This window comes from Oscarella lobularis, chromosome 17 (genome assembly GCF_947507565.1).
Source record: "Oscarella lobularis chromosome 17, ooOscLobu1.1, whole genome shotgun sequence".
NCBI lineage: Eukaryota > Metazoa > Porifera > Homoscleromorpha > Homosclerophorida > Oscarellidae > Oscarella > Oscarella lobularis.
The window spans coordinates 71,489-98,209 of NC_089191.1; the positions used below are offsets into that span (position 1 = coordinate 71,489).

Below are 26,721 nucleotides of genomic sequence, written 5' to 3' on the forward strand. Positions count from 1 at the left end.
CGCTGCGCTACTATGACGCGCCAGGGAAAAAGCGGGAAACGCTCTTTTACTGTCTGCAGCAACGGTACAACAGGAAGGAGCAAAGCAACATTCAATTAAAGAAAAGCTGCACAGCAAAAGAAAAAATCCGAAGTTTACTGAACATAGCATCCACCAGGGCCAGGCGGCGCAGAGCGCGCTGATTTATTGTCAAGCGGAGCCGCAGCAATTCCTCGACGATCAAGAAGACATCGGAAAGCGTGAAGCCGAGACTCCATCATATCATGATCAGTCACATTAGCAGGACTCCAAAGACGCTCTAAAACAATTTTCTCATATATGATGTATGTACATGCATTTGATTTCAATCTTGCCTGCTGCTGCTGCAGCTCTGGGCCAAATAGTTTGATCTATGTCCGATGGGTCAACTGTTTCTCCCCACATGCAACTAAAAAATGAATGCTAATGAAGCCCAACCCCCCCCCCCCCCTTTGCTTCTACTTACACTTCTCCGCCTATGAGTAACTGCTGTTGCTTGGGATCTGTTATACCCATGTGGGGATCATTGTCATAGAATTGCTGCCACGTGATAGTTAAATGATCCAAGTACCATACGTCACTGTTGCTCAAAATGCAGCGATATCCAGCAGCAACAATCTTAGAGATATATAAACAAGAGAGAGGGAGTGCCTTAGGTGTGTACCTTGGCTGCAGTAGCGTGGTTCAACCACACATGGATTATAGATGATTTGTCCAACTTGCTTCCAAAATGATTAAAAACCTATTAATTAAATATAGATCAGAACATCTTGAATAGAAGAATTAATAGTACCTCTTCCCAATTGACAGGAGTTCGGCCAAACTTAGATGCTATTCCATGAGCTTTTTCAACAAAGTACATGTAGACTTCATCTTTAGGAAGAAAAACGACGTCATGCAAAACTTCTACCCACCCTTCCTTCTTGTTTACCAGTTGTCGTAAAATTATTCTGTTTCATCCAATTCATTATCTCTGGTGACTTTTGCCAACAAGCTGTATTCACTTCATCGCCACCCTGACATATAGAAATAATATACTTTAATTAAATATCCCCAGAAGTTTTGCACCAAATGAAAAAAATCTTCAGTAAATATGCCCATTCCCTTTGAGCCACCAGTCATTTCTTTGAAAAGACCCTAAAAATCATACATAGAGCCCTTGCCTAATCAACTGCTACAAGTCAGTCACCTCAATTAGCTCAAAAGTATAATTATTGGCCGGATTCAACGGTTGAGTACAATCAGGTGCTGGACATATTTGCGGATAACCCTAATCAGCAACAAATAGATATATAGTCACGTGCAAAAAATGATCCCCGTACCACACACCAAGACCCAGCATGGCCTGGCATATCAAATTCAACCATAACACGAACGCCTCTCATTCGTGCATACCTCAAATATATAATAAAATTAATTAATTACCTCATTATACCACTTTGGCTTACTCTACAACATCTTTTAGGTCTTGAGTTGAGTATCTCTCTTGAGCGGAATAGGCACCATTCCAGAGTTTGGGGTACGATTGTGATTGCATTGGAAATGATTGTGAGTCAACAATGTGCCAGTGAAGAACATTCTAGACTATATCATATGGAAAAACACTTCAACAAAGCCTAACTGACCAATTTTGCGTATGACATAGAGTCAACGACTCTTCTAAGAGCGGATAATGGCTCAAAATGTCGAGAAGTGTCTAAAAAATTCGTCAATTCTAATTAGAATTGACTCCGAATCCCCACCTACCGAGCAAAAGTCCTCTGTATTGAAAACGCGGCTCGTCCATGATATTCAACGGCACTCCGTGAATCTACAGAAGCGAATTCGAAGATGGGTCCTGTTTGGGGGGCCCAGGTTCTTTACCTCGTACTGTCCACTGCTAAAGTTATACAAAACAAGCTGACTGAACGTTTCTAAAGCTCGTAGAGCTCCGTAGACAGTCTTAGCCTAAAGGATTCCCACGGTGAATATCCTGTATCCTCAAAGGGGGCCTCTCTCAACTTACGCTGATAGATGCGCCCATTGCTGCTTCGCGCGTTGATGCTTCAACATTCAAAGTGTAGCTCTCATCTGTGTCGAGTTGCAGAGCTGCAGAAAAGCCTCTTTTTAGAGACAAAACGCCTCTTTTTCTACATCGCTTACTTTCGTCACTCGAGTTGATCGAAATCGAAACGGATTCCAGCTTAAAGCTAACTTAGGAAAGCGGATAGACCCAATAGAACAATTTCCTACCTGCGGGAGATCGGTTAGATCGCTGGCTGAGCTGTGAGTGAAGATGAGAGCCATGTAACGAGCAATGGCTGCCTGCATGGACATTTCCAAGCCTTGGGGGCTAGTTTATCCTCTCTACGCTCACCGTCAGTGTGTTTGACTGGCTTGACGGCATGAACTTGAAGCCAGAGCTCAGGGAAATTGTCTGTTGACCCATTGAGAATGATTTTGGCTGAGGAACCATAGGAGCTTGAGTTGAAGCTGCCTTTGGCATCGTCTTCTCCAAGATCCTCTCCTCCAAGGAGTCGAAGAGACTCGCGGAGACGAGACAACAGAGAAAAGGCAAGAGAAACAACTTAGCCATTATGCTTGTGACTCTCACGTGATTAGTGTAAATGCACCCATCATTCTTTATTGAATCTGTACCGTTCTAAATTGATTGCCTATAGCCAATTTTTCTTGCACCTTTTTCTCGTTCTTAAAAGCAAGCTTCGTCGTCTTTTTAGCCACCCTTCGAGCCTGCATACGTATTTCAGTTGCAATCAAATATCCAAGCTAATCATGAATACCTTTCTATCTTCCTTTGTAGCCTGCTTTCTCGCTTTTCGCTCTTCCGACGTTTCTCCTTTGCGTCTCTCAGTCAGAGCACTGGCACTAGCAGGAGTTGACTCAACCTCATTCACATGACCCTCCTTTTCATATTTTTTCCTCCTTGACTAAAATAAAATAAAATAACCCTATCTGTCTGTGGAATAACATCACTTCTCCCCTACATTCGATGAAGGTTCTTTTATCTTAGTCGGATGATTATACAAAGTAGAATAAGTGCCTAGAAAATCCACGTTAATTAAATGCCCTCACCTGACCATTTTATATGGTGTTTCCCTTACTTAGAACTGACTCACAATCCCACTTCTCATCAGGACGAGAAACGCGAAGGCTAACTAGTTCTTTCTCATCGTCTTCAGAATCAAAATCAATAGCGCGAGTGCATTTAGTAGATTCACTTGGTTGAATATTTAATCTGGGAGATAATAGTATTGGATACACTATTGGACGAGATACTATGCCCTCTACGTTTCATTTTTCGCTTTTTCTTCCTGCTGGATAAATTCATCTATTGCCTGAGCTACAGCGAGATTATTAGCTGATTCATCCGCCCCTTCTATGTCATCCATATCAAGAGCCCCAATTTCATTCTCGTCATATTCTTCCATTAACTGCAAAACAAATAGCCAAACAGCAAGAAAACGTCATAGCACTTGGACTACCCTCTCGAATCTTTGATCCAACGTAGTCAAACCTAAAACTCATATAGAGAACTTTGATACAATGTAATAGTATAAAATACCTTCGTTTCTTTTAATCACAGACGATGTCATGGAGTATTCAGTAAAATGAGACTTGGAATCTTCTGCTCTATTCCAATCTAAAGAGCCTATGGAATCAGCATCAGTGTCTTCTTCCTCTTCATCCTCATCCCCTTCTTCCGCTTCACTAAAATCAGCCAAGTCTCTAATTAATTAATTAATTATCAATTTTGTATATACCCACCTCTCTTCTTCTTCTTCAAGGCATTGCCCCCCAGCCTATGATTAATTAATTAATTAATAGAAACAGTCAGGTAAGAGAATACCTTCTGAATAAAATCATCATCTAATTCTTCCTCGCAATCTTCCCCATCTAAAGCAGCAACAATATCCGGATCCCAATCCGGTTGCGGACCTAATAACCATTACACATATCCTATATTCCCCATAGGAATAGTTTAGCATACCAACAATAGGAGCAGCTTTATTCAACAAGCCCACGTCTTCTTCTCTCTCTGAGGGTAAGACGTCTTCTGGTAAGTGTATTTTCACCGATTTTTTCTGTTTCTCTTTTTCTATCAATTCTCCAGTGGCGGGAACGTAGTCTCTGCCCGTTCGACTGCGCAAGTGCTGCATGTAGTCATAATCGTCGTCGAAAAATATTCCGTAGTCATTTTGAGCGGATTTTTGAGTCGCCGTCGCTTCCTGTTTCGATTCTGTGGGTGAGTGTACCTCCGATTGAGTCGGATTGGTGTCTATAGGAACAAAAACTCGCTGGGCACTCTCCTCGTCTGCTTGTAGTGGATCTTTTTGGCTTCGATGAACCAATCGAAACGTCTGAGCCGATTTCTTGTCGATAAACGGCTTCTTTTTCCTGCCCTGTTATAAAATACATTCTTTAGAAGACTTACGAAATGTTAGAGCAACTGCTGGACCATTTTAGACGAAGAAGAAACGAAAATACGTCGAAAATATCCGGGCTAACGCTAACGTGCGCGTTATTCAAGAAACGATTCCTTTCGACTTTCTTTCATCCGCGTTTATCGAAGCAATCGAGCACGTCTGCGAGTCTTTCTCGATGCCAATCGACGCGCAAGAGTCTAGAATGTCGGCGTGGACAAACCACATTCGCTACGAACAATTCGTCGCGGGTCTAGCCGGCGGCGCAATCTCCACACTCGCTCTCCAGCCACTCGATCTCATCAAAGTGCGCCTCCAAGTCCACGACGGACTGACATCGCGTCGAAAAGCATACAAAAGCATACGCGAAGCATTCGGACGCATCAAAAGCGAATGGGGCCCCCTTGGTCTCTGGCAAGGCGCCAGTCCTAACGTTATAGCCGTCGGCTCGGCGTGGGGTCTCTATTTCCTCGGTTATAACACACTTAAAGGCTACATACAAAGTCGCCAACCGAACGAACCTCTACGCGTCTCTACATCGCTTCTGATTGGCTGCCTAACCGGCATCGGCACTCTCTCACTCACAAATCCCCTCTTTGTAATAAAAACCCGTATGTGCCTTCAGACATTTCGTCCTACGAATGATAGCGAATATTACAGAGGTGTAGCAGATGGGCTTCGACGTGTCTATGACGTCGAAGGCGTTCGAGGGTTATATAAGGGATATCTTCCGGGTTTAATTGGCACAACGCACGGGGCAATCCAATTTGTTACATACGATCAACTCAAATCACGTTACTATATCTATATGGGTCGGAACGTCGATTCGAAATTGGGAACCGTTGAGAATTTATTATTTGCGGCTGCATCTAAAACAATAGCCGTTTCACTGACGTATCCCTATCAAGTGGTGAGATCACGTTTACAAGACGTTTTGTTTGAACATAAGGGTATACGGGATATTCTGATGAGGATGGTGCGCTATGAAGGCGTTGGCGGGTTCTATAAAGGCTTGATGGCGAATTTGCTGCGCGTGACGCCGGCCTGCTGCATAACATTTCTAGTTTATGAAAATGTTTATTACCTTCTCAAGAAAAACGCCAAATAAGCAATACTAATAAATATGGCACACGCAATGAAGCAGAGAGAGAGAGAGAGAGAGAAAAAAACATGAAGAGAGTCTTTTATTGCCAGAGTTGATTGCTCATTGTGTGGCCAGTTGTAGCTGTCATGTTTCTCTGTTGAACGGGACTTGGCCATCCGCCACTGTTTCCCATTCCCCCCATTAGAGAGCCGTGTTGGCCTTGCTGTTGCTCAAGACGAAGTCGAGCCATTTGCTGTTGAACCTGCTGAGCCTAGAAAGCCCCCAAAATAATAATTATTAATAATCATTAATAATTATTTACTTGTAAGAATTGCTGCTGTTGCATTTGCTGATACTGTAGCTGCTGTTGTGTGTAGACGGACATGGGATTTGCCCCGTATGATCCCATTCCCATTTGCCCCGCAGCAGCTGGCATCATCCTGGCTTGTTGCTGGCCTACAAATCCGGGATACTGCTGTTGTTGTTGCTGTTGAGCTCCATAGAGAGACATAATGGAGTCTTTCTGTTGAGAAACGGCTGGATTTCCGGCAGCAGAAGCCATCTGTCCACTACTATTCGCTCCATCACCCCCCATAAAGAGTAAGTCGACACTGGGTTTTGAAGTAGCAACATTGGCGGGACTTGGCGCGGCTCCAAGAAGATCAGGCGCCGGTTTTGATGGAGCTGGAGGCTGACTGATTGGAGCAGGAGACTTTGACAAATGTCTCGGTTGTTGTTTCGGTGGCTGAGTCACCACAGTAGTCTTGACTGTCTTGACAGGAGCCTACGTAATAACAGAGCCCCTCTCACGGTAGCCATGGTAATGTACCGCGTTTGATATGAACTCACCTTCTTGACTGGAGCCGGAGATTGTCGCGGTTTCTTCTCTTTCTTTTCCTTAGGCTTCGGTTGCGGACGCAAGGCGAGATAAAAATAATTAGGGGTTCCGAGCCACGCCTTGTTTGAGTCACCTTCCCGGAAGAATCGGCGGGTGATCGACGTGGAATGAATTTTTTCTGTTCATACTTGGCGCGTATGAACGTCTCGGCGGAACTGGGGTACGCGTTTACGCGAAAAAAAGACGAGAAAAAGAGCGTACGTGTACGTACTAATCGTCGACGGGTCTTCGCATCGATTCGGGCATATTGCACTCGTAGAAATCGTTCACAATGCCGTTTCCTTTCGCCGAAATGCTCTAAGGGTGATCGTGAATGAAAGAGAGGGGTACGGGAAGCGCGCTACCTCGATCTGTTCCTCTGTCCACGTGTCTAAATTGACCGACTTCACCTTCGAGATGTGAACGCCCAAATTGCGATGAATTCCCGCGCATCGTATGCAGACGTACACGCCGATGTTCCACGATGCCCAGCGCGGACCTAAAAACAGAAGGAACCGCAAGAAAACGGAAGTGAATGAAGAAGAAGAAGGACGCGTCCCCTCCCCTCTTTTCTCTTTCGCTTCCTCTTGCCTTTTGCGCCGCAATCGCCGCACACTTTGTTCTCTGGTTCCTTCAACATGTCTAGAAGAATCGTTCGGTAGACATCCTGCTTCTTCGCTGCCTTTGCTTTCGCTGTCATTGTCTCGACAAGAGCGAAAGGCGAGCGAGACTCGTATGAGTACGGTGACGCATGCGCATGCTGTCAAGTAAACATCCTGGATACCGCACGTCTAACGTCGCGTCCAAAAAACACAGAAAAGGTTTGTAAAATTGGTTAAATTATTTAGCTGAAAATACGACTGTTTTGTGAAAGCTTCCGCCCAAATTGTTGATGATCTTCGGTTCGGGGCCCCCAACGTTCAGCGTCGGCGTCACAGGAATCGTGCTCACCCGTCCGCAAAAAGCACAATGAAATTCGATTTTTGTCGCCGCTTTCGAGCATCTATTGCAGCTTACATCGTCGCCCGTTTCGCTGACGATGAATAAGCCTCCGCAATATTTGAGTAAGCGTTCAGCAGCATTTGCCCATTCACCTAGACACATAACATCGTGCTTCACAAAGCCACACGAGCATTTGAGAGAGAGAGTCCTCATTTCCGTCAAGTCCCCACAGTAACATACGGGACGGTGGGAATTTTCGGGAACCTGACGGCAGACGAACCGCAACGGCAACAGACCTCTGTCCCCAGACCGTATGGGAGCTGTTAGTTCGAGGTATTCTATCGTCCCTTTATCGATATAGTTGCCCAATCCACGCGTCTACCTCCAGAACTCGCTTGGACTCGTCTCAAATAGCCGAAATTCGCGAAAAAGGCGTTAAAAACAGCTTTCTCACCGACGAAGATCTTCACGAGTGGTATCGCAGCTTTCTAAAAGCGTGCAGTTGCAAAGAACGTTTTCGCGCGACACCGAAACTAACGCAACATCGCTTTCATTCGCGCATGCGCCAATACGCCGACTCTCAGTACGCCACCGCAAACAAGAAAAAAACGATCGCAGCTCTTTCCAAACTACTATTCGAAGGCCTAAAATTCCCTTCAAAAATCGAAGAAGCTGAAACGCGACAGAAAATCGCAGTAGGAACGAAAGACGTCACAGAATTGGATGGGCGGGGCATTTCTCCCCCGCCCCCGCACAGTGAGACCGAGGGGGTAACGTTTATTCAGTTCATACTAGCCATGTGTTGCGTCATGCTTCCGTTTCGCGGTAAAGCAGCCTCAGACGATTTATGCCTCCAATGGATCTTCAATCTGATTACACGTGGTAAGGAAAAAATGAGCGAAAACGATTGGATACGCGCTAATCGCCTATTGGCTTCCATTCGAAACGAACGTTATAACAAAAAAAAGACGTCAGGTCAGTTCCAATTGATGCGAACACCTGACGATCTTGGATTGACACTCCAAGACTTTAGACAGGGTTTGAAGCCTAATGTACCTTAGTTGTCTCAAGGGGATTCTCTTAGCACTTAGATTAGAATGCCCCGGAGACATAACAGGGAATCCTCTACTGAAACTGCATACTTGTGGCTTGTACTTGCACTTCTATGCACTCCCTGTGTTATTTCACGAGACCACACCTGTGATACAGTCCAACACTTTTTCAACGCTATGAATCCGAAAGAAGGTCTCCTAGTACACTAACACGTGTCGAAGGCGTGGCCACGCATCCAACCGTCCAATCTCCGGTTGCCGCTTTAGATTGACTTCCGCTTCTGCAACAGCCTTTGTTTCCACAATATTATAAACGCTGTATTGTGTGTGTGAGTCGCGTTCTCGCGCTCTTTCGCCGCCGGATGGCAGCCGCGTTCGCCCTCAATCGCTGCCTCTGGCCCGCCTGCGGCCAGATCTTCGCCGATCACTATCACCTCATCGATCACATCGAGACTTTTCACATCGAAACGGACGTCGCCTTTCTACGCCACCAGGAGATCGTTCAACCCCTCGCGCTTCCTCTATCCTACGTTTGCCGCTTCTTTCCGCCGCGAAGCGCCTCCGATACGGCGCCACGACGTCACAGCGTCGAAGTGGACAGCATCGCTTCGTCGGATAGCGACGAAGATCGCGCGCAAGCGCCTCCTCTCCCTCCGCGCCCGCCGCCGCCTCCGCTACCGCCGCCCGATACCTTCAAACCCTTTCTATGCCCTGTACCGGGCTGCGGGAAGCGATACAAGAACGCGAACGGCATTCGCTATCACACGAAACACGGCCACGCCGAATCGACCACGCCCGTTTCCTCGACGGGGGCCCCGCCTGCGACGACGACGTCGCGCCTCGGCGTAGGCGCTCGAAAACATCAATGCGAAACGTGTCGACGCGTTTTTCGTCATCAGGCGGCGTTGCGAGAGCACGTGGCAGCCGAACATCGCGTCTCCGCCGCCGCGTGCTCTTATCCCGTCGCCGTTCTCCCGTTGCCCGCTCATTTCGGTCGACCAGCGCCTCCCTATCCTCACAAAGACAAAGACATCGTCGCCTCTCCTTTGTGACGAATTTATTATTGACTTATTCGTCTCGTGGTTTGTCTTCTCTCTCTCTCTCTTCCTCTCCCAGGCCCCGTCTCTTTTTTTTTCTATTTACTTTTTCACGCACGACTGTCTGCACTTGTGATTGATTATCAGTGTGGATCACTTAGGACTCGTTTTGAGTGTTCGTATTGTGTCTCATCTCTCGCTCTCTCTATATAAGAGGATATTGAAATGATGACTGACTCTCATATTCTTTTAGCCGCACGAAAAAAGTCAATCATGTACAGAAAACCAAAGACGGTCACACAGGGATCAAAAGAGGTACGAGTTTCTACACTATATGCATAATTCATTTTTGGCGGATTCGTTCAATTAGATCTAATGCAGCTACAGCAGCGAGTCGATCACAGTAGGGTTGCAAGCGAGGTTCCGGGCATTTATCACTGTAGCAGCCCACAAATCCGTCCACCTAAAATGAGGTAAGATCCACCATGTAGTATACTTATTTCCTTACCGCCTTTATGGAAGCAAATAGCAATTGCTTTCGCGTCGCGTCAACAGCTTTATAAAATTCACATGTTGAGGAGTCAATTCCAACAATGTTTTCACGTTCCTTGGAAATGTGTTACAATGTAGGCTCACTTCCTTTCTTCTTTCTCTCCTACCTTCTCTATTTCTTGTTTGGATGTGAAAGAAGCAACGTGAAGTCGCGGGTGTTCTCTGACGTCACTTTCTAGTTCCGTTTCTACATTGATAGCCATCTCTTCCTCTGCTTTTTCTAAAACTGTCTTGTTTGGCTCCAATTTAGGCCAAAAACCAGAGTCCTGGAAATGTGAATGTATCTATGGAAACGAAAACCTTTTTTTGGTTACTTTGCAATATGAAAGAAGGCCGCGGTAGCTGCCATCTTTTTCCCAATCAGGCAGAAACTTCCTCAATTTCTCATCATTAGCTTTTTTCCGTTTAGTCACTTTATAATCCCAGTCATATCCCGTCTCTTGAAGCCAATCTGATTCGGGTGACTGAAACAAGTGTAAGAACATGGTATGATGTAGCCATGCCATGAAATTGTACCTTCTTCTTGCTTTTCTTGCCATTTTCCGCTTCCAAAATTTCCAAATGCAATCTGGTAAGCCAGATCATTTGCGCGTAGCAAGATGCAACAGGCCGTGGCATTTCTGTTGCGTCTGACGTATGAAGGAGAAGTCCACTGGAAGGAGGGTCCTCTCCTCCTCTAAATTCCAGTTTCATGCGTAGTGCGTCCCCCACGCGGGAAACGTCAGCAGAAACCCCAATTTGACCCATGTCGCCTTTCGATTTAGAATCAAATGCTTTTTCAACAATGCATACGTCCCCGCGCATCATGTCACTTCCATCTTTGTCAAACAGCAAACATCTGCCTGTCAATATAGCAAAATCCAGATTGAACTTGGAGTAAGTGAGAGCAAGGGGGTAAACAAGAGATCGCCTCTTTTGATCTGAGCAATAAACAAGGTGTATAAATACCTTCTCATCATCTATTGCAATGCTCTAATAAGAATGAGATAATATAATTTTATAGCTGCAGTAAATTTTATTCATTACGTAATAGCTGAATCTTTTATCAGCGTCTGAGTAGAGAGTGAGGTCACCCTTCACACCCTTGTGCCTTCGAAGCATCGCTAAAACGGCTTTTATTTGACTCTCAGTCTCAGTGAACCAAAGAACTATAAGGAGGAGGAGGAGGAGATCCTCTACTAAGTACTCTCAAATGTACATATATGTATCTATACCTTGAAAATTAACCGTCTCACTTGGGACAGGATGTTCTTCAAGTTTAACGCGATGAACATCGGCAAGCTCCTTATAAGAATTTGGATGCTGTCGTGACGTCACGTAAGGATTATAGGGACTGAAAATAGCCTTTGAATATTCGGGACCTAGAAAAAGAAAAGTCCGGAAACGTCTTTAATAAGTTAATAGAATTACGGAAAGGATCGCCTCGGTCTTTCAAAGTTCCGTATAATTTTTTCAATTCCTCGTCATCTATATTTCCGAATGTTAGTTCGTGCCGCGTTCTTCCCTCTTTCATTCCCGGCATATGATCGCGCAATATCGCTTGCTGTTTATCGGCGACAACGCGACAAAATTCATCGAAGATTCCGCGTCTTTTGAGGCAATTTAGATACACAGCGGAAAGAAGTTCGATGCTGCGTTCGGCCGGCGATCCTTTTGCCTTGATGTCCTTCACCTGGTCATCGTCGATGACATGAGCTTCGTTGAGAAATCGCTGGAGTCTTGTCGCTTGCAAATGATCTCCCGATTTGACGAGATTCCAAGCAAAGATGAAGATGAGCTTCTGATCACGCGTGACGTGACGACTTGACGAATCGACCTGAGCCATCGCCTCAGCGCCAGGGTCCAGAAGAGGACCTTCTCTTATACTGTATGCGATTGAGGGTCCGAGGGACAGGAAGGCTATTCACCGGATCGGCCTGACTCATGAGGCCCTCGACAGATATGGATGGGGACCGCGATGCTTTCCCGGGACCTTCCCTAACGCTCGCGCAGGGGTAGCGTACAGCGGCGTACAGGGGAGGGAGAGGGCAAGCGCGCGCGCTAACTCATGTGCTAACTCATGCTACTCTAGCATGGCTTTCGGAAGAGCTGCTCCGCCACTTTCCAAGGTACACAAAGCGTTTAGGAGAAGCTCTACTTATTGGTTGCTTCAGATTATTTTCGAAAAGTACGACTCGGACCGTTCTGGCCATGTCGATCTCAAAGAACTTCGAAACGTACAAAATGGCGACGTTTTCTCGCCTTTTTTACACCGTCAATCTGTAGATCGTGTACCATTTGGGCCACAGCATGAACGATGTAGAGTTAGTTGCAGCCATGCGCACTTTAGACAAAGATTCAAGTGGAAAAATCACCTACGACGAATTTCAAGTAGAAACTGTATCCACTCTAATAAAATCATCTCAATTATTAAAAAAATAGGCCTGGTGGAGGCAAGGCCCGTCGCGCTTTGCTACACTTCAGCTAACCGAAGAAGAAGAAAAAAAATTAGAAAGCGCAATTTCATTTTTCAAGGTCCACGAACAAAATCCAATCAACTCAAATTCAAAATCTCACTTTAGTATTACGACAAGGACATGTCCGGCGAACTGGACCGCAAAGAATTCGAGCCCGTTTTCAAAAGCCTCACTGGTGCCGGCCACCAACTTGGTTCCCTTGACGACGCACTCAAAACCCTAGACAAAAGCGAAGACGGTAAGATTTCACTAAATGAATACATAGGATGGCTCTTTGACATCGGTTCCTTGAAAAAATGACACCCACTTTTTTCTTGATCATTCCATGGGGCGTTGTTATCACGTGATCACGCGTGCAATCCACTATGCTAGCGAGAAACGATGTCGATTATCCGTGCGAGCGCAGGAGAACGTGTCGCATTCCGCTTGGCATCAGCGTCATCGTTTCCGGCGTTCTAGGCATCAGTTTCCTATTATTCGGTCTCATATTCAACGATTCGCGCTCTGGTACCTATTTTCTCATCGTTGCTTCGATTCTACTTGGACTAGCCTTCGGATCGGGCGTCGGAACTTGGCTATTACCGTCCTTTTATCAATTATGGGCGGAACCGGCGACGCGACAGAGCGTCGTTTCTCGATTTTATCCGCTCAATCTCGTTGCACTATCTCTCTCCGTTCTCGGCTGTGGCGTCAGTTTGACGCTATTTAGTATGGCAGAAGAACCGGAGTATAGTGGAAATGAGAGGATGTTGCTAAACGGGTTTATTTCTGGCTTGAGTCTCTTCTGCTTTGGATTGATTCTCCTTGTGCTGGGACTCTGTATGCAGCAAAGATGGTCATTTCGTCATCACAGTCGAATCGAAGAGAACAATAATAAGTCTCTGTCATCTTTGGCTTCACCAGCTGATAAAATAGAGCAGCACGTGGATCTCCCTTCTTATAATAATCAATTATTGAGCGACAATGTATTGAAACGACGCTCTATTTCAATGCCAGAATTGCCTGGGAGCTTTGAAGAGCATGACAGACCAACTGTCTCGCTTTTGAAGCGCTCTCACTCCATTCACGACAATCCTCCTCCATTTAGATCAGAGGAGCCGCCGCCTTTGCGTCGCGCTGTGCCCACACGTAAGCCAATCTCTCGAACTCAGTCAGTTCAATCAGCGGAATTTCGCGAGGCTCTTCGAGCGGCATCGATGCGGTTATTTCAAGCTGAAAATGACGTCGTTGATGACTCAAGTCTTTTGAAATTGGCTGGGGAAGAATTTATACATACGTGGTCTGAAACGGGAGTTGAATTTATGAAACCGTTGCGGCGGCCTCCGGAAGTAGTTGGAGCCGGTAAAGCACAGTCTTTGCTATCAGTTCAGCCTCCTCCCAAGCCAGCACGGCAGCGGTATTACAGAAAGCCGAATTCTTCGCTCAGACTAGCAACGGTAGCTACATCACAGTCAGCAGTGTAAAAATACATAAAACACTGATGTTTTAAATAATCACGTGATCGTACGTTTAGTTTACTTTACCACGTGATATATTTAATCCAAAAAAGATTACGCAATGCAACCTCGTGATGGTTACTCACGCTGCTATAAATAAAGAAGACTTTTGGTTGGTTCCCGCCAACGCGAGGTGTCAAAATCCGGGTAAATTGGAGGGGCGGTTCGCCGGCTTTCAGTCAGTCTCGGCCTGACGTTTCTCTGAAGCGGACGCGCGTCTGCTTCGCGGTCGCGTTCGTTCGTCGTTTTTCGCCGGGCGGCCGAGAAAAAGGCATTCCGCCTCGCGGCGGGCCTTCGACGATCAAATGCGGGGTTTACGGAGCCTCCCGGTAAGCGCGAACGAATCCCAATTTCATTCATGACGCCTACTTCCGCAGGAAACCCTTGCGATCCTTCGCGAAGGATTGCGCCCGGCGGAAACGACTCCAGCGACACGCGATCGGCACGCAGGTACGTCTACGAGTCCATTTTTCGGCGCGATTGAGCGTTTTTTCATTCAGATCGCTGCGCAATGGCGCGCGATGGCGTGCACTCAAGGGAGCGCAGACGCGCGGCGCCTCCGCTCGCCGGTAAGCATCCGCGCGCGGCTTCCATTCGCTCGCATCATATCCGACCGATATCCGCTTTTTTCGTAGAAAAGCGACGGCGCTCCCCCTCTTCGAAGCCGCGCAAGGCTGGATCGTCGAGTGAACGACGCAACGAAACGTAAGCCATGCGCGAATGCATGCGATCGTTGTAACATAAAGCGTCTAATCTTTCATAGATGGAGAACAGCTGTCGTGACGTCACGCCCACGTTTGAAGTCGCGTCACGCGACCATCGTATTAGGTACTAATCAGTATTGATTTATGTATTCTTAATATTAATTTGATTCGTTAGGTTTATGTCACGTGTTAGCAATTAGAAAAAACCCGGCTTCTTGCGACGTCGACGTGCAAGGATGGAAGATGGGAAGTGGATGAAAGGAGGATCGGCCATAGCAAACATGGCCTGGCACTACAGACGAGGCAGAAGATTGAGATTTGTACCGTAGTACGGGCCCCCATGTGGAGTAGGCATACCCATAAGGGCGGAGAGCTCTTTGCCGCTATACATCAAGTGAATTGCACGTTTTGCCACTGTTCCCTCTCTGGGCCAGACGGAACATGTACATTGATCGCGACCTAGGGGGTGGGAGGGAGGGTTTGGAGTGTGGCGCAGTGGCATCACAGCATGAAGCTTGCTCCTCTCTATATCACACTCGCATGTACGTCATACATTTATTTATTTTTGACCCAATATACATGTAAACGTCCTAAGTAGATAAATATCATCAAATTTTAATAATGAAAGCTTCTCAAAAAATCGTAATGTAATAATCTCTCACTAAAATATGAAAACAAACATTAATATTTTGATATGTATGCGGCAGAGAGCCTAAGGGTACAAAACAAAAAGCGTAATGTAATGGACCATCTAGAATGCATCTATACTGCATAACTACGTTAGAATATAAACATGTACGATAGGGGTCCTACCGCCTCCTAGATAGGGTATAGGGTGGCTGTCAGTAGGTAGGGTGTTTCCTAGTTTAGAGTTAGACTGAACTGACATGCTTATCTGGCAGCCGCCACCCCCCGTTTAGAGCCCGTTGACAATGGATTTTGTGAGGTAATCTAGGTTGATTAGAATATAGGATAATTATCTAGGTCAATGGATTTGGAGGTAATCTAGGTTTTGATTAATATTTTAGGTCAATGGATTCTGAGGTAATCTAGGATATTTAGAATGTAGGTCAGTTGTTTTCTTCAGATATTAGCTAAGCGTCTCAGAGTTGCTTTGACTTCTTCTATGTTTTTTTCTATGGCCCCTAGTCGGAGATCCAAAGCTCGTTCTTGCATCTCTCGTTGTGTCTCGTCTGTCATCTCTTCCATCAAACTTTTGATGTCACTCACTTCTTCCTACATGTACACAATTTTAAATTCGTTTTCTTCTTGATATGACATACAAGTCTACTTACATATGTTTGAATGGTAATTTTCTTCAAGTCCTCTGCCTCGTTCTCGTCGTCGTCATAAAACTCTTCCAGTGGAGCACAATTGAGATATATCTCACGTCGATAGGCATTTAGCTTGGCATTCGTCAGCTTATCTTCCAGATTGAGAATCGTATTAGCCTAAGAAACGAATCACGACCAGCTTAGATAAATAAGAAAGCGTTGCCTTCAGCAAATAGGCGTTTGCTTTAGCATTATCATAGACCCTGCAACGTTAATCCCGGTGAAAGGCGGAAAACACTGGATAACCATAGTTTCACCTCTGAAAAGTGTCTGACATGAGGGCAATGAAAAGATTGAGGCCGATAACAGTTGCCAGTGCCAAATACGTTGCTGTCAGCAGGTCAGCCATAACAGAGTCCGCTTCTTTCATTTCCTGCGCAGTGGCAGAGCGAAATCATTAATTTCTTGCTTTTATCTATTCTAAATTACGTCGTGAGAAAAGTCGTAGCCCAAACTGATTGTGTACAAGCTGAATAGAGCAGCTGAAACGTTGTGGAATCCCGGTACCGAGCGATTGCCAAAGAAAACCCAGAAACTTGAAGCTAAATCACAGCCAATTAATTTAGATAAGGCCTAGCTCTTTTCTAGTCCATTACCGTATGGGATAAAAATGACGAGAAAGATGAAAAAGAATCTTAGCACGTCTCCAATCATGTGTTGCAAAATTACAACAAAAGGTCCTGTGCAGCACATAAAAAGGTCTATACAACACTGCAGCATAAGAAAGAATACCTAAAATGTGAAAGGGTCTGACGACCTTCAACAGACGTATCCAGGCAATGATCAAAGCAACGCATAGAAGCCTATATATATTGAACTCTTTACTGGCAATATTGCTTGGCAAACGAGTCTACCTTGCATGCACTGATGCAGCCGTTTCAGTGTGATCAGCAATATCAATAATGTGCGCTATGATAGCTCCAAGCAAAAGAAAATAGCTCAGCCAGTCAATTAAATTCCTGCAGGAAAACTTCTTCAAAATCTAGTGATGATATACACGTACGTTGATTACCATCCGTCAGAAAAGTAAGCAGGTCCCCCCTTCTTCAAGTTGTTCTGCTCCTGCTTGTAGTACTCTCGTTCCTGTGTTTATTATACTCCGTGAGCCATTTTGGTGAATTTCTACGCACACTAACCTCTGGAAATTTTGGGTGGCAATAGTGCAAGTCACGTTCATATTCCCTCCATCTCCATTTGACCCATGACTACAGTAGAGTAATGACTAATGCCATCAAGAAAACTACTGCACCTTATGCTGGTGACTGGATCGTCTGATTTCCACGAGTTCATCACATACTTGAAACAAAAACAGTCCAACAACAACGAGCTGTGTAACAGAAGCTGCTTTTTAAATAAACCCTTTCCAATTTCACGTTTACCGCAGCAAATAATCTCCACCAGTGATCGCTCAAAGGCAAATATTCGTGCTTCTTTTCATAGCTGACTTCGACAGTAAAAACAGTTAGAGCCTAAGAAAGCCGTCAGTCTGTCCTTTATTATTGTCAGAACGCACAATCAAAAACACGGCAAAAATAATCAGCTGAAGAATAGCTCCAGTTCTAAATCAAATTTCAACAACTGTACAAACGTAATTCTATACGAGGCCTCACCTTCCAAACTGCTTCCATTTCACAGAGATCAGTCTCTTGATAACAGGATGAGTAACCAATTCAAGATGCCTGAAACGAACGATCATACCCAGCTAAAAACGTGTAAATCAATTATAAGACACAGCTCCTTAGGGCACTATACTGGAGTAAGAACAGAAGAGCAGTATCCAGATCCAGTCATTTCTGTCAAACGCACGATAATAATAAAAAAACCCATTGATAACAGAAGAAACAATACCAGGAGGCGGCTTTTCCAATAGATTAAGATAGTAAAGCTGCTTTCGTTTCACTCTAGAAGTTCGGTGAAGCTGATCCAAAGCTGCTCGAGTCTAAAACAAGGCAATCCGCTTTTATTATTAGAGACCAGACTATTTTTCTTACCACAGGTGGCATTGTTTGCACCATACTACACAGAGCTGTGTGACCAGAATGATCCTTGACACCTGAGCTGGCAGGTTTAGGTTTAATCATGAGTAAAAGGGCGACGCTTTCAGATCGATCTAGTTCTGCTGCCACTTGAAGGGGAGTTCTTCCCTTATAGTCACGTTGTTCAAGTTCGCCTTGAGTCGATTATAACACCGAGTTCACATCTTAAAATATTTTTCTTACATTTTGCTTCAATCAAGACTCTGAGTGAGTCAATTGCATCTGAACGTGAGGCAAAATGAAGAGGCGTTTGCAATTCTCCATACGTGCACAAGCTCAAGTCAGCTATAATAATAATAAATGAAATAATAAAGCATCTTCCGTAATCTCTACCTCCATTTTCAATGAGCCACTGAACCATTTCAGCTGAATCGCACGCAGCAGCTACATGAATCGGTGCTCTTCCATACAAATCCTGAGCATTCAAATCAGCTCCATGATCAAGCAAAAATCTAAGACAATAATATAATCTCAGGAGGAGGAATAGGCCAATAGAAATCGTCGTCGTACTGAGCTACGTCTGTTCCCCATTCTCGTGCCACTTCGTGCATAGGCGTCTGTCCTAAATCGTCGACGGCGTTGACGGCCGCTCCGCTTCGCAACAATTCGTGCAGATAGGCGAAATTTACTCGAATAACGTCGTCGCTGCGCCTGCCAACGCTCAACTTAGCGAAATAGGCCAAAACTCGTCGATCCTGTAAGTGGAAGTGACTTCCTGTTACGGCTATTGCGTCCATAGACGCCAAAGCGGCAGCGCGATCGAACGCCCAGCCGTCCATCTCATCCGCAACATCAGGGACGATTCCGGGAATGTCTGGCGCCGTCGCTGGTCTCACTGTCGTCGGTTGCGGCGGCGTCGCACGCTTCACCGTCGCTCTTTTACTCTCGCATTTCCTCTGGAGTTGAACGGCCTTCTTCGACGTCGTGACAACGGGCTGACGTCGAGCGCTTTGACCCGTAAACATTTCCAAATGGCTTTCGTATTTCGATACGCGATGTGTTCGCTTTGGAGGCGAGCTGAGCGACTCTTGACGATTCCATGGGCTTCCATTTGCCAACGCCTTGCCACCATCGCTCGAACCGGAGCGAGAACGATGGCGTAGCGGCGTCAAAAGCACGCCATTCGCTATATCACGGCTCTTCTTTACTTCGGGATGAACGCGCGACATTGTGGAGAAAAGAATGAAGAAATGTTTACCTTAGTGCCGTTGCTATACGAACGCTGACTCCTCCCCTGGCTACAAGGTGAAACGTCAAGGGGCGTGGCGCGAAAGAGGTTGATTTTGGAACAGACAACGATTATATAGTTTTTTACTGTGCTGACTGCAAGAACACAACGAAAAAACCCCAACGAAAACCATTGACTAGTTAGAAATGCAATTTTTAGCACCATCCTGGACTCCATGCGTCGCCGAAATTGGCTGGATTGCTCTTCGCCGTTTCTGGATTCTGTTTTATCAAATCAGGCACGTAGCTTTCCATTGCTTCATTCAATCTTGACATCATCATTGCCAATACATCGGTTTTAGTTGAAGCCAAATTATGATGCTCAGTTGGATCAGCATCCAAATCAAACAAGAGCGTATCACTCAAAGGTTTTCTAAACAGTTCAGGGAAACTTGCATTTGCTGGATTATACCATTCTGAACGTCTGCTGCGAGGATTGACTAGCAATTTCCAGTTGTTAAACCTTATTCCGCCAGAAAGAGTTTCATCTGTAAGCAGAAGGTTATAGACAAAGGATTGCCTTGGTGATGACTTGTTATTTGATATTGCGTCCCATACGTTCATCCCGTCCAGATCCGTGTCGTCAACGTTGACTCCAGCGAGACTCAACAACGTTGGATACCAATCGACCGTGTGTATCATTCCATTGTAAACGTATCCGGTTTTATTCAACATTTTCCCGTGTACAAATGCCGCTCCTCGATGACCTCCTTCCCAAAGAGTTGCCTTGCTGCCTCGAAGTGGCCAATTACTTGAACCACTGTTCACAGGCCCACCGTTATCCGTTGTAAATACAATCAATGTGTCGTTCCACATTTCTGCCTTTTCTAATGCAGCTGTAATATTTCCAATTGCTTCGTCCATTGCCGTCACCATGGCAGCCTTCATGTGCCTATTTTTATTCTTAATCTCCTTGTACATATCCACAAAGCGTTTAGGAGCTTGCAAGGGTCCGTGGACGGCTTGAAGTGAAAGATACATATACATTGGAGTGTGTTTGTCGTGCTCACTGATTAAGCGGATTGCTTCAGCAGCGAACGCTTCCATTGAGTAGGTACCGTTTATATTTGTAACCAAGCGTCGATTTCGACGAAAATCAAGTCCAGATACTCTTGCTCCGTGGAAGACTTTGGAATGGTATTTTTTTCGGTGAGTGTAATGGTCTTGACCTCCTCCATAGAAACCAAAAAATGTGTCAAATCCTCTCTCACATGGTGTGTAGTCCCATTTGCAAAAACCGAGGTGCCATTTACCTATGGCATGAGTAGAGTAACCAGCCGTTTGGAGACGCTGAGCGATCGTCGTAATATTGAGAGGCAGACCAAATGGCCGAGTCGGTCGAATGCCTCCTCGTTGTAAGCCAATATGATAGGGGTATCGGCCAGACATAATAGCACCACGAGTTGGTGTGCAGACACTCGGAACGTAGCTTTGGGTTAGTGTGACACCTGAAGGCGGAGAGAAAGGAAGAACTAGTGTTTACATGGAAACTATAGTAGACTACGTGGGCCTAGTACGTGACGTATATATGTACGCGCAATGCCGCGCGCCCGCCTGCGCGACTCTTCCTAACCTAACCTTCTCGTGCAAGTTGATCGAGAACGGGAGTTTTGATTTCAGCCCCATTCCAACCGACATCAAACCATCCAAGATCGTCTACGAGAATGAAGAGAATGTGAATGGGGGTTTCTGCCCCTGACCCAGATCCTGATCCCCCTAATCCTGATCCCCCTGATCCCCCTGATGCTGACTGTTCTGCTTGCACAGTCGCAGCAGAACTAAACAGAAACAGAAGAGTACAATGATCAAACATCATAGCCAGTCTAGACTTGTGAGATGAGTGAACGTGTCCACGTGATCTAGGCTCGTTAACGTAACGCCACACCGCAATGAGGAAGAGAAGCCATTTTATTTTTTACACCAGCTGCAAAACAAGACAACTACACAGCAAACGGACTACATGTAGCAGCAGTAGCAATACTTAGCACCATCCTGGACTCCACGCATCACCAAAGTTAGCTGGATTGCTCTTCTCCGTTGGTGGATTCTGATCCGATAAATCGGGCACGTAACTTTTCATTGCCTCAGATAATCGCGACATCATCATTGCCAATACATCGGTTTTAGTTGAAGCCAAATTATAATGCTCCGTTGGATCAGCATCCAAATCAAATAAGAACGTTTCATTGGACGGTTTGGTAACAGTAATCGGTTCAGAAAAACTTGCATTCGCTGGAGGATACCATCCCGAACGACCTTCACCAGGATTGACTAGCAATTTCCAATTGTTGAACCTTATTCTACCAGAAAGAGTTCCATCTGTAAGCAGAAGGTTATAGACAAACGATTGCCTTGGTGATGACTTGTTATTTGATATTGCGTCCCATACGTTCATCCCGTCCAGATCCGTGTCGTCAACGTTGACTCCAGCGAGACTCAACAACGTTGGATACCAATCGACCGTGTGTATCATTCCATTGTAAACGTATCCGGTTTTATGCAACATTTTCCCGTGTACAAATGCCGCTCCTCGATGACCTCCTTCCCAAAGAGTTGCCTTGCTACCTCGAAGTGGCCAATTACTTGAACCACTGTTCACAGGACCGCCGTTATCCGTTGTAAATACAATCAATGCATCATTCCACATTCCAATCTTTTTCAATGCAGCTGTAATATTTCCAATCGCTTCGTCCATCGCCGTCACCATGGCAGCCTTCATGTGCCTATTTTTATTCTTAATCTCCTTGTACATATCCACAAAGCGTTGGGGAGCTTGCAAGGGTCCGTGGACGACTTGCAATGAAAGATACATATACATTGAAGTGTGTTTGTCGTGCTCACTGATTAGGCGGATTGCTTCAGCAGCGAACGCTTCCGTTGAGTAGGTACCGTTTATATTTGTAACCAAGCGTCGATTTCAACGAAAATCAAGTCCAGATATTCTTGTTCTGTTAAAGACTTCGGAACGGTAGTCTTTTCTGTGAGTGTAATGGTCTTGACCTCCTCCATAGAAACCAAAAAATGTATCGAATCCTCTCTCACATGGCGTGTAGTCCCATTTGCAAAAACCGAGGTGCCATTTACCTATGGCATGAGTAGAGTAACCAGCCGTTTGGAGACGCTGAGCGATCGTCGTAATATTGAGAGGCAGACCGTATGGCCGAGTCGGTCGAAGGCCTCCTCGTTGTAAACCAATGTGATAGGGGTATCGTCCAGACATAATAGCACCACGAGTTGGTGTGCAGACACTCTGAACGTAGCTTTGGGTTAGTGTGACACCTGAAGGAGAGAAAGGAACATGGAAACTATAGTACGTGACGCGCAAAGCCAGGCCCGCCTGCTCGGGGGTAACGTACCGAGAGCCGGAACTAGCTCGCCGTACGCATGAGCGGCTATTGTACCGACCAACACGAATGACGCTTTCTAACCTTCTCGTGCAAGTTTATCAAGGACCGGAGTTTTGATCTCCGCACCATGCCAACCGACATCAAACCATCCGAGATCGTCTGCAACAATGAAAAGAATGTGAGGGGGCTTCGTTGCCAATTGTCCTAGAGCAAAAAAACTGAAAAGCAGAAGGCTACTCAACATGTTGAGAAAAATTAAGTGCAGTTCACGTGATCCACGTGATCTAGTCTAGGGAATCCCGGTTGTTGTGCACGTTTAGAATAAAGAAATGTGTCCACGTGATCTAGTCACATGAACGTCAGATGTGCTTCCTGCTTATCTGCGCCACGCCCTTGGGCTAAACTCTACGTAATAAATAACACGTGGCAGGTGCAAGACTTAGAGGAACCAACTTTTGAACAGACGACGATCATTACCATCACAGTGAGCACAATCAACAACGTGTACAGTAGCATCAATAGTCGCTATATAGTCTGTTGCTAGCACCATCCGGGACTCCACACATTATTGAAATATTCTGGATGGCTCCTCCCCGTTTCTGGATTTTCATTCATCAAATCAGGCACGTAGCTTTCCATTGCCTTAGACCATTGCAACATCATCATGTTCAATACATCGGGTCTAGTCAGAGCCAAATTGTAATACTCGTTTGGATCAGCATCTAAATCAAACAGAAACGTTTGTTTAAGTTTTTTACGTCGTTTTGTAGACACGCTAGCTTCCGTTGGCCTCCAAGGATACAACGCTGCATATTTGTCACTAGTGGGACGAATTAACAACTTCCAGTTCTTGAATCTTATTGCACCTGAAACAGTTTCTCCTTTATACACGAGGTTATAAACAAACGACTGCCTTGGTGATGACTTGTTATTTGATATTGCGTTCCATACGTTCATCCCGTCCAGATCCGTGTCGTCAACGTTGACTCCAGCAAGACTCAACAACGTTGGATACCAATCCACCGTGTGTATCATTCCATTGTAAACGTACCCGGTTTTATTCAACATTTTCCCATGTACAAATGCCACTCCTCGATGACCCCCTTCCCAAAGACCTCCTTTGCTGCCTCGAAGTGGCCAATTACTTGAACCCGTCTGCACAGGACCGCCATTATCCGTTGTAAACACAATGAATGTGTCGTTCCACATTCCAGCCTTTTTCAATGAATCTATAACATTTCCAATTGCTTCGTCCATCGCCGTCACCATGGCAGCTTTTATTCTTCTTTTTGTATCTCCAACATATCGGTACATATTGATAAAGCGCCGAGGAGCTTGCAAGGGTCCGTGAACGGCTTGAAATGAAAGATACATATACATTGGAGTGCTCTTGTCGTGCTTATTGATCACGCGGATTGCTTCATCAGCAAACGCTTCTGTTGAGTAGATACCGTTCATATTCGTGACCAACTCTTCATTTCGGCGAAAATTGAGTCCACACTCTATTTTATTGTTGAAGACTTTTGAACGGTAGCATTTTTGATGGGTGTAATAGTCTTGAGATCCTTCGTAGAAACCAAAAAATGTGTCAAAGCCTCTATAAGTTGGTACGTAGCTCCAGTTGCAAAAACCAAGATGCCATTTACCTATGGCATGAGTAGAGTAATCAGCCGTTTTGAGACGCTGAGCAATTGTCGTGACACTGAGAGGCAAACCGTACGGTTGGGTCGGTCGAATGGCTCCTCTTTGTAGGCCAATGTGATAAGGATATCGTCCAGACATGATTGCACCTCTGGTTGGCGTGCAAGAACTCGAAACGTAGCTTTGGTTTAGTATGACTCCTAAACGGGAGAGAAAGAAATATTTTCTACATGATGGCCGTCTGTTCATGCATGTGACGCCGCCAGATCCTGCTCGGGGTAATTAATGCCGAGAGCCGGAACTGGCCTTACGTAGGCAACGGCCAGCCATAAGTTAGCTATAGGGTCGCATTGACCAATGACAACGCTTTCTAACCTTCTCGTGCAAGTTTATTGAGGACCGGAGTTCTGATTTCAGCTCCATGCCAACCGACATCAAACCATTCCAAGATCGTCTGCAACAATGAAAAGAATGTGAATGGGGGGCTCTGTTCCTGACCCCTGACCCTCCCTTGACTGTTCTGTCAACCGTGCTTGCAAAACAGCCGCAGCAGAACTGAGCAAAAGCAGACGAATGCATAGATCAAACATCGTGGCCAGTCTAGACTTGTGAGATGAGTGAACGTGTCCACGTGATCTAGGCTCGTTACGTAACGCACATGGCAATGAGGAAGAGAAACCATTTTTATTTTTTACACCAGCTGCGAAACAAGACAACAACTACACACACAGCAAACACAGAAGCAGTACTTAGCACCATCCTGGACTCCACGCATCGCCGAAATTGGCTGGATTGCTCTTCGCCGTTTCGGGATTCTCTTTTATCAAATCAGGCACGTAGCTTTTCATTGCTTCATTCAATCTTGACATCATCATTGCCAATATATCGGTTTTAGTTGAAGCCAAATTGTGATGCTCAGTTGGATCAGCATCCAAATCAAACAAGAACGTACCCCTCAAAGGTTTTGTAACCGGTTCACGAAAACTTGCATTTGCTGGATTATACCATTCTGAACGTTTGCTGCGAGGATTGACTAGCAATTTCCAATTGTTGAACCTTATTGCACCAGAAAGAGTTCCATCTGTAAGCAAAAGGTTATAGACGAACGATTGCCTTGGTGAGGACTTGTTATTTGATATTGCGTCCCATACGTTCATCCCGTCCAGATCCGTGTCGTCGACGTTGACTCCAGCGAGACTCAACAATGTTGGATACCAATCAACCGTGTGTATCATTCCATTGTAAACGTATCCAGTTTTATTTAACATTTTTCCGTGTACAAATGCTACACCTCTGTTACCTCCTTCCCAAAGACCTCCTTTGCTGCCTCGAAGTGGCCAATTACTTGATCCCGTCTGCACAGGACCGCCATTATCCGTTGTAAAGACAATAAATGTGTCGTTCCACATTCCAGCCTTTTTCAATGAATCTATAACGTTTCCAATTGCTTCGTCCATCGCCGTCACCATGGCAGCCTTTCTTTTTCTGTTTGTATCACTGACATTTTTGTACATATCGACGAAGCGTTGAGGAGCTTGCAAGGGTCCGTGAACGGCTTGAAATGAAAGATACATATACATTGGAGTGCTCTTGTTGTGCTTATTGATTACGCTAACTGCTTCTGCAGCGAAAGCTTCCGTTGAGTAAGTACCATTCATATTTGTAACCAAGCGTCGATTTCGACGAAAATCAAGTCCAGATACTCTTGTTCCGTTGAAGACTTCGGAACGGTATTTTTTTCGGTGAGTGTAATGGTCTTGACCTCCACAATAGAAACCAAAAAACGTCTCGAATCCTCTTTCAGTTGGTACGTAGCCCCATTTGCAAAAACCGAGATGCCATTTACCTATGGCGTGAGTAGCGTAGCCAGTTGCATTGAGACGCTGAGCGATTGTCGTGATGCTAAGAGGCAGACTGTACGGATAGGTCGGTCGAAGGGCTCCTCTTTGTAGGCCAATGTGATAAGGATATCGTCCAGACATGATTGCACCTCTGGTTGGTGTGCAAGAACTCAAAACGTAGCTTTGGCTTAGTATGACTCCTAAACGGGAGAGAAAGAAATAATTTCTACTCTGACGCCGCCAGATCCTGCTCGGTTGGGGTAATTAATTAATTAATGCCGAGAGCCGGAACTGGCCTTACGTAGGCAACGGCCAGCCATAAGTTAGCTATAGGGTCGCATTGACCAATGACGACGCTTTCTAACCTTCTCGTGCAAGTTTATCGAGGACTGGAGTTTTGATTTCAGCTCCATGCCAACCGACATCAAACCATCCAAGATCGTCTACGAGAATGAAGAGAATGTGAATGGGGGTTTCTGCCCCTGGCCCAGATCCTGATCCCCCTGATCCCCCTGATGCTGACTGTTCTGCTTGCACAGTCGCAGCAGAACTAAACAGAAACAGAAGAGTACAATGATCAAACATCATAGCCAGTCTAGACTTGTGAGATGAGTGAACGTGTCCACGTGATCTAGGCTCGTTACGTACTATAACGC

The 26,721-nt window shown here is 45.5% G+C and overlaps 11 protein-coding genes and 2 pseudogenes across 12 annotated transcripts; 4 read left to right on the forward strand and 9 right to left on the reverse strand.

The window, feature by feature from the left end:
- Nucleotides 1–19: 19 nt before the first annotated feature.
- LOC136197360 (uncharacterized) lies at nt 20–2,632 on the reverse strand. The gene is made up of 17 exons (XM_065987105.1): nt 2,375–2,632; nt 2,251–2,322; nt 2,161–2,200; nt 2,024–2,106; nt 1,882–1,965; nt 1,765–1,828; nt 1,644–1,714; nt 1,467–1,597; nt 1,341–1,413; nt 1,208–1,288; nt 1,087–1,155; nt 950–1,034; nt 812–891; nt 683–760; nt 485–636; nt 354–427; nt 20–298 (listed from the first exon to the last, which is right to left on the reverse strand). The coding sequence occupies exons 1-17, from the start codon at nt 2,591–2,593 to the stop codon at nt 135–137; spliced, it is 1,620 nt and encodes a 539-aa protein (XP_065843177.1). The 5' UTR covers nt 2,594–2,632; the 3' UTR covers nt 20–134.
- Nucleotides 2,622–4,517, reverse strand: LOC136197361 (protein LTV1 homolog). Its single transcript, XM_065987106.1, has 11 exons — nt 4,475–4,517; nt 4,007–4,418; nt 3,866–3,954; nt 3,784–3,818; nt 3,581–3,726; nt 3,501–3,532; nt 3,307–3,449; nt 3,120–3,253; nt 3,003–3,058; nt 2,799–2,945; nt 2,622–2,748 (listed from the first exon to the last, which is right to left on the reverse strand). Exons 1-11 carry the CDS (start codon nt 4,475–4,477, stop codon nt 2,641–2,643), a joined length of 1,305 nt encoding a protein of 434 aa, XP_065843178.1. The 5' UTR covers nt 4,478–4,517; the 3' UTR covers nt 2,622–2,640.
- Nucleotides 4,518–4,543: 26 nt separating this feature from the next.
- Nucleotides 4,544–5,579, forward strand: LOC136197368 (solute carrier family 25 member 32-like). Its single transcript, XM_065987114.1, has one exon. It carries the CDS (start codon nt 4,618–4,620, stop codon nt 5,545–5,547), a length of 930 nt encoding a protein of 309 aa, XP_065843186.1. The 5' UTR covers nt 4,544–4,617; the 3' UTR covers nt 5,548–5,579.
- LOC136197366 (stromal membrane-associated protein 2-like) lies at nt 5,497–7,152 on the reverse strand. The gene is made up of 7 exons (XM_065987111.1): nt 6,992–7,152; nt 6,766–6,899; nt 6,633–6,718; nt 6,495–6,576; nt 6,373–6,426; nt 5,846–6,307; nt 5,497–5,794 (listed from the first exon to the last, which is right to left on the reverse strand). Exons 1-7 carry the CDS (start codon nt 7,098–7,100, stop codon nt 5,624–5,626), a joined length of 1,098 nt encoding a protein of 365 aa, XP_065843183.1. The 5' UTR covers nt 7,101–7,152; the 3' UTR covers nt 5,497–5,623.
- Nucleotides 7,153–8,756: 1,604 nt separating this feature from the next.
- On the forward strand, nt 8,757–9,446 carry LOC136197553 (juxtaposed with another zinc finger protein 1-like). Its single transcript, XM_065987344.1, has one exon. The coding sequence runs from the start codon at nt 8,757–8,759 to the stop codon at nt 9,444–9,446; it is 690 nt and encodes a 229-aa protein (XP_065843416.1).
- A 205-nt stretch (nt 9,447–9,651) lies between these two features.
- Nucleotides 9,652–11,980, reverse strand: LOC136197363 (uncharacterized). Its single transcript, XM_065987109.1, has 8 exons — nt 11,394–11,980; nt 11,198–11,344; nt 11,010–11,131; nt 10,500–10,955; nt 10,298–10,447; nt 10,091–10,249; nt 9,940–10,038; nt 9,652–9,894 (listed from the first exon to the last, which is right to left on the reverse strand). The coding sequence occupies exons 1-8, from the start codon at nt 11,806–11,808 to the stop codon at nt 9,775–9,777; spliced, it is 1,668 nt and encodes a 555-aa protein (XP_065843181.1). The 5' UTR covers nt 11,809–11,980; the 3' UTR covers nt 9,652–9,774.
- A 22-nt stretch (nt 11,981–12,002) lies between these two features.
- LOC136197367 (troponin C, skeletal muscle-like) lies at nt 12,003–14,050 on the forward strand. Of its 2 annotated transcripts, none has more exons than XM_065987112.1 (5): nt 12,003–12,091; nt 12,137–12,199; nt 12,249–12,353; nt 12,405–12,497; nt 12,545–14,050. In XM_065987112.1, the coding sequence occupies exon 5, from the start codon at nt 12,805–12,807 to the stop codon at nt 13,900–13,902; it is 1,098 nt and encodes a 365-aa protein (XP_065843184.1). In that variant the 5' UTR covers nt 12,003–12,091; nt 12,137–12,199; nt 12,249–12,353; nt 12,405–12,497; nt 12,545–12,804; the 3' UTR covers nt 13,903–14,050. The 2 variants fall into 2 exon arrangements, with proteins under 2 accessions (XP_065843184.1, XP_065843185.1); XM_065987113.1 differs by having other exon boundaries at nt 12,006–12,091; nt 12,545–12,798.
- A 62-nt stretch (nt 14,051–14,112) lies between these two features.
- LOC136197370 (uncharacterized) lies at nt 14,113–15,110 on the forward strand. The gene is made up of 6 exons (XM_065987115.1): nt 14,113–14,264; nt 14,313–14,385; nt 14,436–14,504; nt 14,571–14,640; nt 14,699–14,763; nt 14,815–15,110. Exons 1-6 carry the CDS (start codon nt 14,241–14,243, stop codon nt 14,895–14,897), a joined length of 384 nt encoding a protein of 127 aa, XP_065843187.1. The 5' UTR covers nt 14,113–14,240; the 3' UTR covers nt 14,898–15,110.
- A 110-nt stretch (nt 15,111–15,220) lies between these two features.
- LOC136197362 (transient receptor potential cation channel subfamily A member 1 homolog) lies at nt 15,221–19,226 on the reverse strand. Its single transcript, XM_065987107.1, has 20 exons — nt 18,520–19,226; nt 18,343–18,461; nt 18,193–18,294; nt 17,965–18,143; nt 17,822–17,912; nt 17,726–17,766; nt 17,584–17,675; nt 17,487–17,532; nt 17,353–17,442; nt 17,223–17,300; nt 17,110–17,178; nt 16,986–17,056; nt 16,828–16,932; nt 16,706–16,776; nt 16,570–16,653; nt 16,403–16,515; nt 16,231–16,346; nt 16,137–16,176; nt 15,935–16,090; nt 15,221–15,875 (listed from the first exon to the last, which is right to left on the reverse strand). The coding sequence occupies exons 1-20, from the start codon at nt 19,176–19,178 to the stop codon at nt 15,723–15,725; spliced, it is 2,475 nt and encodes an 824-aa protein (XP_065843179.1). The 5' UTR covers nt 19,179–19,226; the 3' UTR covers nt 15,221–15,722.
- A 73-nt stretch (nt 19,227–19,299) lies between these two features.
- LOC136197364 (arylsulfatase I-like) lies at nt 19,300–21,053 on the reverse strand. The gene is made up of 2 exons (XM_065987110.1): nt 20,815–21,053; nt 19,300–20,684 (listed from the first exon to the last, which is right to left on the reverse strand). Exons 1-2 carry the CDS (start codon nt 21,050–21,052, stop codon nt 19,393–19,395), a joined length of 1,530 nt encoding a protein of 509 aa, XP_065843182.1. The 5' UTR covers nt 21,053; the 3' UTR covers nt 19,300–19,392.
- Nucleotides 21,054–21,126: 73 nt separating this feature from the next.
- On the reverse strand, nt 21,127–22,853 carry LOC136197365 (arylsulfatase J-like; annotated as a pseudogene).
- A 178-nt stretch (nt 22,854–23,031) lies between these two features.
- LOC136197150 (arylsulfatase I pseudogene) lies at nt 23,032–24,743 on the reverse strand (annotated as a pseudogene).
- Nucleotides 24,744–24,889: 146 nt separating this feature from the next.
- Nucleotides 24,890–26,678, reverse strand: LOC136197444 (arylsulfatase J-like). The gene is made up of 2 exons (XM_065987206.1): nt 26,431–26,678; nt 24,890–26,265 (listed from the first exon to the last, which is right to left on the reverse strand). The coding sequence occupies exons 1-2, from the start codon at nt 26,651–26,653 to the stop codon at nt 24,974–24,976; spliced, it is 1,515 nt and encodes a 504-aa protein (XP_065843278.1). The 5' UTR covers nt 26,654–26,678; the 3' UTR covers nt 24,890–24,973.
- Between the last annotated feature and the right edge of the window lie 43 nt (nt 26,679–26,721).